The sequence below is a fragment of the Vanellus vanellus genome (assembly GCF_965231255.1).
Source record: "Vanellus vanellus genome assembly, chromosome: Z".
Taxonomy (NCBI): Eukaryota; Metazoa; Chordata; class Aves; order Charadriiformes; family Charadriidae; genus Vanellus; species Vanellus vanellus.
This window is the reverse complement of record NC_138908.1, coordinates 76,531,022-76,541,835: the sequence shown is the minus strand read 5'-3', so window position 1 is coordinate 76,541,835 and position 10,814 is coordinate 76,531,022. Positions and strand designations below refer to the sequence as shown.

The 10,814-nt window shown below is 36.5% G+C and overlaps 1 protein-coding gene across 1 annotated transcript in view; it reads right to left on the bottom strand.

Annotated features, from left to right (window-relative positions):
- Positions 1 to 785: 785 nt before the first annotated feature.
- GOLPH3 (golgi phosphoprotein 3) overlaps positions 786 to 10,814 on the bottom strand; it is a 33,106-nt gene continuing 23,077 nt past the window's right edge. The window contains exons 3-4 of the mRNA XM_082497607.1: positions 6,634 to 6,748; positions 786 to 3,308 (exon numbers count right to left, since the gene is read on the bottom strand). Coding sequence (XP_082353733.1) covers positions 2,884 to 3,308; positions 6,634 to 6,748 — 540 coding nt within the window. The 3' untranslated portion in view covers positions 786 to 2,883. The remainder of the gene's footprint in view (positions 3,309 to 6,633; positions 6,749 to 10,814) is intronic.

Genomic DNA, 10,814 nt, shown 5'->3' with positions numbered 1-10,814 from the left:
GTAGTACTCCTGAGGCTTTGGGCTTTTTTTAAAGCACAACATAGGACTCAAGACTCCAAAAGCTCGTTTCCCCTGCACATCCAGGCTTACACCAGGTAGTCTAGCAAAAGACACTGTTGTTCTTCACAAAACCTTCATTACTTACATCAAAGTTCTTTGATAACACCCAGTACAAACTCTCCCCATCACAGAGAGAGCTTCTATCTTTAAGCAAAATAGAGCTGATAAATACTGTAGGCCATTATCTTCTGGGGGGGCGGGGGGTGGGGGGTGGGGTGGGTGAGGTGTGTGTAACCACAACCTCTTTCTGGAGGGGATTAACCAGTGACTTCTTTTAAACCATGTTGACTGTCATGGTCACAAAACCCCAATATCCTCCACAACCTAACATGAAACCAGCAGGAACAAGGAAAATACAGAATAAAGATAAGAGGACAGAAAAGGGACTATCAAAGCTACTTTCGGTCTGAAGCATGTTTCAAGTAGCTTAGATTTTCAAAGCCATTTTAAAAGTTTTGTGCACTCAACTTGCTCCTGAGTACTATTTTTCTGACCTTTCCACATAATTACTTTTCTCTTCTTTCAAAGAGCAAGAGAAAATGAGAAAACAGATCACAGGAGTGAGAGACAATGAAAGCAGTGAGTTAGCATATACTATCAAGCACAGAAAGTATTCTATAAGCTGTCAAATATAAGAGCAACACGACAACTTTCATTTTCCCTCCACCTAAAGCAATCATGTTTTGAAATGTTTAAAAGAAAACATTCAAAGTTCATGCCCAAGCTCCTCAACGTTTTAAACACAGCATCTTACAACTGAGAGAACACTGTTCATCTTTTTATTTGTAAACCAGAGTTTGAAATACCTTACAATATAATTTTAATTTCATTTTTCTAAAGAAACAGCATTTAAGAACTGAAAGAACAGTGTGCCATTAAATGTTAAGGACCATATTTTAAAAACCTTATTAAAAAAAGGTTATATAAGTATGATGAATTTAAGTTGTATTTTAAAGTCAACTGCTTAAGCATCTAAATGATTGAAAATGAAGTGCAAAATTGCAAGTCCAGTCACAGATGAAGCTGTGGAGTTGTGCTCAAGATAGAAGAGGTCTACCCATGGCAGGCACAGCTGCACAATCACAAGCTAACTCGGTCTGTCTCAGCCATGAACCCTGCAGATCTGAGCGACACCGCTGATAAGGTCTGTTTTATCTACTTAATATAAACTCTCCCTTTCTAATAAGAAGGATATTAACTAAAGCTTTCAGTTAAGCAATAAAACCTTTCTAATTAGCAACAAAAAATAAAAATGACATGCTTGCTTTTTTTCAGGCACTTTCAAGATCATAGTTTATTTACTGTAGGTAAAAAGCTAGTATACAGATTAAGGGATCCCTTAAATTTCAACTCTACAGTTATACACCATCTAGTATTCTTGCTCTGAATATTAACCAAAAAAGTTTCTAAACACCTGTAAGCCCCACTATAAATCTGCATTGTTATGGAGAAAAAAAAAAAAATAGATAAATCAACGTTTAATTTTTTCAATGCATAATATTTACACTGTGAAACGAATGGGAGATAAAAAGCAGTGGCAAAGAGGCAATAAATTTTAAAAAGCCAAAGTTTTATATTATTTTTTTACAACAGTGTGCTAATCAGCATAATTGTATATAAAAAAAATAAAATGGAGCAGAGCGTCCCATTACAGAAATCCTAATCGTCTGAATTGCAGTCATTACTTGCTAACCATTTACATGCAACACCTGCTAGGACTAACTTTTTGCTTTTAAAGTGTAAAATAGATTATGAGGTTTAAGAGACAAACATTAATTAGTGTACAAAATTAAAAACCGCACAAAAATTGTACTGGTCACAAGCCTCTGCCATACAGGAGAGGAAAAAAACAAAGTACAAATGATGATAGAAAGTGGTCTCTTTCTGTACACTAATTATCGAAGGCAATGCATAGACTGAGAACACCTGTGTGGCAAACTCTGTAGACACTGGAAACAAACAGCTTTCACGTACATGCTCTTTACAGGAGGCCTTTCTTTCCATCAAATGGCAATGGCTGACAGAAAATAAGGGGCACCAGGTGTACAACTATCTTGCAAAATACTCAGATGGGGTAGTTGTTAATATACAATTTGAACTATATATACAATATAATGGAATGTATCCCATCCCAAAACTGGTTTATGAAACAATTGGACCTTTCTATACTAGCCTTATGACTCAGCCATCGTTCTAACGAAAATATAAGTACACAAGAGACTTGTGTGAAAAGCAGAACTTATGGGGCATTTTACAGGAACTATTGACAAAGCTGCTTAATGGCATTTCTGCTTTTAAAGTAATTTTGTTAGATACAATTAAAATAACATCTGTGTATAAAATGTCCTGATAGACACTTCAACATGGAGCTTTGGTGATTTAAAAAGGCCCTTTTTCATCTGTTATGAATTGTACTGCAGAAGTATTGATGCATGCACACATTTGTGTCAGCTGAGACTAGTGGTCCAACTGCATGCATATTTCCTCCTTGAGGCGCTTTCCATGTTAAACCACTTCAATAACAATACGATGAAAAATAGATTAAACAGAGTATTTCAGATAACTCAAACTGAACAGGAAATGGAATGCCAATATGGCAGTAAAACCTTTTTCTGTTGTTTTTAAACAGGAAGGTCTCTTGTACCAGCAGAATCCTGTATACAGATATATAGAGAAGGAGGGAATGCACCACTTATAATTCCCATTAAACAAAAGCCGATTCATCATGTGAGAAGGTACAAATTACAGAAAACATGAATAGTCAATAGAAGAGAAACAACTGGTTTACATGAAAGAGGAGAGAACACTTCAGTCTGAATGCAGTTATTTTGTGAAAGCTGCTACAACAGCCCACAGAACCTCACTTGTGTTGGCTTTCATACATTCAACCTCAGGGTCTAAATCCAGAAGCTGCCGCACTCTCTTTGTGGCTAAATCATACTGCTCATCCAAAAGGGGGGCAAAAGCGTTCTCCAGAACATCTGAAGCATGGGCTAAATAAACGAGTGCCAGCAAGCGCTTGTCCATGCGATGAGGGTCATTCACCCATTTGTCAAGAACTGCTTCTTGAACCTTCTTGATGAGGCGCTGTTTGATATTGTTGTTGGTGAGAGGGTGCGTAGTCATGTCAAAAAGAAGGAAGTTCTGTTTCTCTGTTGTCAGTACACCTTTTTCCACTAGATTTTTAGCTAACCGTTCACGGACATTTCGTAGTTGGTAGTGCAACTTCAATGGGTTCCATGTTTCACCTAAAAAAGCAAGGATAAAAGCCAACAGTTAGCTAAAGTTTAATCTGTACTGTTACAATGATCTTCCCCACCCCCCCCCCACCCCCACCCCCCCATGGTGCAGAATGAACTGTCAAATTCATATAGCTGACTATTACACTAACGTATTGTGCTAATGTCAGCATTGCTCTGATCTCTGACCTACCCAGATATAGGCAGAGACAGAGACCATGAGAGCCTCCTTGGAGGAGCTTCAGTGTACATTTAAAGTTTGGACAAAACGCTACCTAAGCCATGTCTTGATTAAGGATATGACAAATAAGCAGGGTTGTACTGAAGGAAAAAAAAAAAAAAAAAGCAAACCCCAAACCAGTCATGAAGAAAGACTTTACTTTTAGTAATAAAAATAAAACCCAAAAATAAAACCCAAAAATAGAAACATGCATCTCCTCAAGTCTTGTGCATTGGTCTGCTTCCAGCCTTTTACCATTTCAGAGACTGAAAGAAGTGTCATTGCCTTTCTTTCTGCCAGAGACAAGCTAATGCACACCTACCCTGTGCATTTCTCTATTGCTTCAGGTTTTCATTCTTCTCTCCCTTCCTGCGCCCACCAGGTGAAACAATGACCATGCACTGTGTGAGTGTGGGGGGGGGGGGTGGTGGTGTAGACATGAGCACATGTTGGGCAAGGGCTTTAATGTTTCTTTAAAAATTACTTCTAATGCTTTTTGTTAAGGTGGGAAAATCTGGCCCTTCAGAGTGTGGCTGTGTGTGAATAGAAGAGTGAATTTAAAAGCATAGTATCAGCATCAACAGCTACTGATAAAGCTAAAATTGTTAAGCACTGATAAATCCACCTTTGCTTAAGAATTTACTTAACTAAAAACTTTAGGTCCAGCCTACCTAAGTATTTATCTTAAGTATTAAAATCCTCTCCTCATGTAAAAGAGTCTATGAACATAAGAGATGAGAGAAGAAACAGCAGTATTTCTTACATAGATGGGGTTTTTCTACAAATGATAGAAGAATTTCTGTATCAATTTGTTTCTATATCAGAAAGCTTTTAAAAAATTCATTGGTTAATAATAATAATAATAATCCAACACAGATGACTTTAAGGTTTCTCCCACTGCAATGGTGACATACAGTGTATCCAAGTAACAGCCAAGTTAAGTAAACAAAGGAGGTGACACCAAATGCATTGTGAAAGGCAAAGAACTCACCCAGGCCTGAACTACACACAAGTCCCTATAGGCCCCACACCTCATTGAATGCTATTTCCTAGCTTGACCATGAATGAAACTGTCACACACAAACACACACAACTAGTTTCCTTACAGAGTTTCACAAGGCAAAGGATACTTCCTAGGTTCTTCTACATTTGTTAGGCAGATGAGGCTATGCAGTAATAAAAATCAGTACTGTGGTGACACCTTGTGACCAATCTCATCAATTACACAGATACTTCCTGTCCAAACACAGACAGATGTTTATTACATCTACAGGAAGACCTGCCATTTTTATCCAAACTTCTGTATTCCCTACACTTTCTTCCTTTAGAGGCTATTTATAAACAACATCAGCATGGAAAACATCATCTTACACGTCCATAAAAATATTTTTATGATGACTTTGAACTCATATGTAGTGTAACTCCAAGCAGCATTCTTTGCATCACTGATAATTACAGACAGAGTAGCTGTTTTTCCAGGCCCTAAAGCAAAATTTTGTAAGAGTTTATGAAAAAAAAAAAAAACAAAAAAAAAAACCAACCAAAATATTTTTCTTCAGAGGGCTGTCCTCTAAACCATGGAAAAAGCAAAGAACCCTAATGCCATCCAAGAACTAGTAATTAATAATCATATGTAAGTAAAAATGATTGATCCAAGTCTCAGCTACGGCACTGAAGATAACAATTTTCTCAGAGCCAAAGCTCAGCAGGGTCAGGAAAACCTTAACTTAGCTCAAAGAAAAACCTACAACATTGTTCATTCGTTAGTTGACCTTTTTTGAATCAGTACTAACTTGATGCGCTCTGCACTGGGAGAGAAGGTGAAAGGTCAGCACCAATTATGTATTTGGGACAAGAAAAATGAATTGGTTTTGCAGACTGTAAAAGTGAGGGAGACCTGAGCAAGAACTGAACTACAAGGCTATGCAGCAGCCATGCCCCCTGCTGACAAGGACTGCTTTGTTCTCCTCTCTTACCTCCTCTGCCTGGCAGTCAACGAGCAAGAGGGGAGGGATGGCAAGGACACGAGTATGAAATTATATGCATGGAAGGCTGTTTAAGGTGGTACAGGACGAACAGGAAGAACATAACGAAAACAAGGCAGCAGAGAAAGGTGGAGAGATTTTGCTCATTTTTGAAACTCTTACTTATCAGTTGTTACAAGTAACAAATAGATTTAGACAACTTCAGGTCTCATTACCCTCTACCTGCCAGAGTCATGTTATTGACAAAACAGCGGGGTTTTTCCCGTGCTGTTTGCACAACTGAAGCATTGTTCTGATCTACTCCAAGGAAGTTGCATTTTACGTGTTTTGTAAAAACAGACAAACCCTAGTAATGAATTCTGGCTACAGACATAAAAGAAACAAAAAACAACAAAACAATAAAAGCATTACATGTTAAGAGAGGGTCATTATTAATTTCAGTTTAATTTATGCATCTTGAGGATGCAACTGTTGGCGAGGTATATGAAAAATGTTAACTGCAATTGTAAAGAAATCTAATTGACATTTCATTTTTTTGGCAACAACTCACTAGCTTTACAGGAAGAGCTGTGTGCAAAGTATTCATCTTGAAGACTTTGTTTCACACAAGAAGTATCTGATATTTGAAAATATTTCTTACATTTTCCCCATTGATGGCAAAAATAGAAGTCCTGACTGTTTCTTGTTTCTTTATGATTAATGGCCAAATCATCCTCAATTCATACACCTGAGCGCTGAGCTCCTTATCTCCTTTTTTTATAAAGCGATATGAATACCGAATCCATACACCTATACTCCAAACTTCCACTAACCCTCATTTCCAATTACAGAGAAAGGCAGTTAGATCTCCAGGATGCAGTTCTGATTTACTTCAGAGTCAGCAGGCTTTTCTTCCACAGAGTGGAGATGTCCTCTGACACTTCCATCTAGATACCAAGTTAAGTCAAAAGCAACAGTTACTTGGTATTTGATTAAAGGCTACAATCAACAAGAGACTACCCTAGAGGACATGCTAATTAACTTTCTTGCATACTTTCTCCCCAAAAACCTTACAGTATAATCTCTAGTGATGCCAGATAATTAGCTTTGTTGGGGTAAAAAAAGCAAATACATTATGTCCAAGGCTTACCACTAAGCAGTTCAATCCAATTTTGTACTGTTTCAGGAGGCTGGGTCTCTTTTATGTGTTTCAGAGCTTCATCAAGCAGAACATCCCCTGTAGGAGCATCTGACTTGCAAATCACCTAGGACAGAACAAAATGCAGTCAGTATTTTGCCTTAATTCTTATACCAAACATCCATTAATAAAAACTGGAAAACTCTATCAAAACCAAGGAAATTTAAAAAAATAAGGTACCATCTCTAAGAAGTTTAAAAAATGCCTAATTGTTAAAAAAAAATCTATTAGGATTTTAATTACAAAGCTATGTTAAGTATTAGCTTATCTATAATTTAAATCAACCTTAACTGACTAAAACTACGGTATTAATATGCCTATTTTTTAAGGAAGATACCATTAACCCAGCCAGGTCCTTCACTTCCTTCCCAAAACAAAGTACAATACAGTGTTAAATTACTCTCTGATGGCAGTCTGCTTTACTGCTTCAAGTCAATTTATCCAAAACACTGCAGTTAATCAATCAGGCCATGTGAAATTGAGAAATAAATTCCAAACTGGAAAAGCAGGAAAAATAGTTTTCTTCTTCCATATGTTGATGGACAAGAATATGTGCAAGACAACATCTGTAAGTTTTACAGCTCCAAAGAACACGTTCCATTCACTAACAGTCAAAACACACATATTAGGTGAAATATGTATGCACTAATAAACCCCTTAATATGCAATAATAAATGCAATATAATTTAAGGTTGTTATTTAATAACTTCTAAAATTGAGTTCTTCCGTCATGAGAACAAAAAAGTCATTCACAGTAACATAAAACTTAAGAATTGAGTAGCTGCTTGTTTAAAAGTAGTTATATAAACCATGTAACAAGACCACTTTTTCTATTTAGAAAAACAAGAGCACCAAATGAAAACATACAGTTTAAACTAGCCCAAGTCAATACGTTGAATAAAAACAAAATAGCAACAATGAAATCTATCTTTCCTTTGGAAAAGAAGAATTATTACAGTTTCAAAGCTAGTTATGAAAATAATGATTAAATCTGGCAATTTAAACAGTTTTACAAGTTAGCACTTTATAAGCATGAGGTAAAAAGAAAACAGGCAATTGACAGAAAAACTAACATATCAATAGAATTCCACATATAGAAAAGAAAGTGAAAACTCCTATGTTTTGTAAAGCTTCACAGTAGTCAGAAAGTTGTCCTGGAAAAGCTTTAAGCATCCTATTGAAATACATCCTAAGTTTAGTTCTGTTCCGTAGTTCTAATAATCCTTACTACAAAAAATAAAGGAGTACAATACATTTTCATAGTGTCTTTAGATGACACAAAAATGAGTTGCAATGGTAAGACAGCTTCAATACTGGCAAGATGATCCCAAACTGGAGATGTGTAAAAAGTCAGTGAGATGAAGTGAAAAGGAAAATTGTTGGAGAGATCTTTGTGAATACCTAACAGGTCATAGCTGGAATACTATTTCCAATTTAGATGGTATAAATAAAGCATAGAGACTAATATTTCTAAGAAAATCAGCAAGAATGAACCGGTCCACAATGCCAGGTCAAAAAGAACAAAGTTTGTTTAGATCTAAAAAGAAAGCACATAAAATATCTTTACAAATTGGTTATCAAACAGTAGCTTAAGGTGCCTACTTTGGGAAAATAAAAGATACCACCTTATTCTGAAAATACAGAAGATGCACGATTTTCAAAAACTTCAACAGGCAAATTAAACACACCGTGAAGAATTTTAAGACTAAACACCTAGCAGGGAGGGACCAGAGAAACCTCATTATCTGTTACTGCATCAAGATTGCTCAAAATGGTCTCTTGAGATACTGCCCAGATCTCCATTTTTGGGAGCTGGAGATCACTCCAACCACAAACCTCAGATATTTGGTTTTAAGAACACAACTGCATTTTAATCCAAACAATCCGTATTTGAAACTAAACACACAACAACAGGTATTTATCTTTCCGATTTACAAGCTTGCACCACAGTGTCATTCAAAACTTCTGTTAAACACATATATATATTACATACTTCCCAGTTTTACATCAAGATTCTGAATTTTTGTTCTTTGGTTATATAGGAGCATACTTCACATTGGATTTTTAAGCTGCTGTTAAAGCCACCTCTCAGATATTACCTAAATATTAACCTAAAAACATTCAATTTATTTCTCTTCTTTTTAAAACTGACATTCCAGCAGTATTTTAATTTCTTTGAAGTGTCCCATACGATTAGTTTCACAGTAACCTTAGTTACACTGGATAAGCTCCAACCTGCTGCAGCTGGTAACCTACTACTCACCATCTCACTTTAACAGGTAATATGCGAAGGCATCTTTTTGACGTGTTTTATTACAAAAAAAAAAAAAAAACAAAACAAAAAACAACAAAACAACCACAACACCCAAACCCCAAAACAAAAAAAAACTTATTGAAGAGATAAAAAATGCTTTTAGGTCTAGGATATGGTTGTTTTTTTTTTTTTAAAAAAAGTTTAGAAAACAGTTTTCCTTGCTTATTTGGTGTTAAGATACTTTTTTCTATCACTGCAAAGAAGTTTAAGAAGCTATCCTGAACATTATTTACTGTGACAGTGTGAGCCTAAACATACAGGTATTTATAGAGAAAAGAGCTGTAAGGAACACAGACCTCCCCATTCAACTCAGTCAGGACTCCATAAGCTATTCTGAGGCTGCAAGGCACAGTGATTTTGTTTCCAAGTTTACTGTTCTCAGCAGCCAGGCTTACAGCACCGTTTCTTCTCACTTCTCTGCTACAGTGAATATTTACTTCACAGATTCTTCTGACTGCCCTCCCCACCAAGCAAAAGCAGTTTGGTTCACACTTCCATGGTCCTTCTCTTCCTCTTCACTTCCCAGCACATGGAGACTGGCAACAGTGGAAGCCCAGCCACTTCTGTATCTTCCTGGATCTGCCCTTTCTTGAAGAAAGATTTATCAATGAACACTTCCTGGCTACCTCTCTTTAGTGTTGTAACAGCACAAGAAGAGTAGGAAATTAAGTGGCTTGTGGATCTTGTGAATTGAATCACCACAGACAATTAAGCATCCACAGGGGGGATTATTATTATTTTTCTCTCTTTAATAGATGAGCTAAGGTAGAGAAAGAAGCCAAGATCCCGGTTCTTCAGAGATGACGGTCCTTAGCCTTACTGCAAAGAGACTTTTTTGTTCCAATTTTTCAGTGATTTATCAGGTACTAGATTTGCCTTGTATCCAACTCCTGAAGAATATTTAATTTGCATTTTCCACAACACAGCTTTGCAATTAAAAAATGCTAAAGATTAAGCAAATTTCATTATTCTAATACAAATAATATAGTATCTAATACAATAATTCTAAGACAAAAATTCACTCATGCATGAATCACTCAGAATTGTCAGCTATAAAATACTGAAGTTAATCCACCAAGGATTTGTTGGTATTTCTTTTGTTTCTAAGAACGCTAATGATTTGGTTTGCTTTCTGAGGCTGTAAGGCAGCACAGAGTACCATTTTCTATCTTCAATAACCACTAATTTTAGAAATTTTTTTGTTTATATATAAACCTCAACATTCATTTGTTCCTAAATTGATGCCAGTACACAGAAGTCCAAAATGATGTAATAATTACATACTCTCAAGCCAAATTTACAAGGATGTTGCAACATAAAATACATCATATTGACTTTTCAAATTTTGCTAAGGTCCATCAAGTCCCTGGTCTGCTAGTTTCTCAGTCTCATTCGTCTCTCTGTGGCATTCAAGCATGGACACAACGCATCTTGATCCATTCTGAAGTTCTGCCTCAGGAACTGCAAAAAAAATTATCAGCAAAGATCCACCTGCTTTAAGGCTTCAAGTGAAAATCATTGTAGCTACCAATCTTTTAAGTCTGCTGTATGACCAAGGCCACAGTTAAGCTGGGCCCAAAGATACTGCTGCCCAAAGAAATAGTTCTACCCTCTTCTTGTTCTCACCTTATCACTTCTGCTAGCAGCTCCACCTGATGACAAGATCAAGAAATTGATTCAAATAAAAAGTAAACTGATCAAAGAAGTGAATTAGTTTTCAGCCAGAGAGGTTACCTGACAAGGCTGCACAAATGCTAGCAACAACCCAAGAGGGACTCCAATAAGAATCTTCACAAAGACAGGACTACCCTTCTCAGCA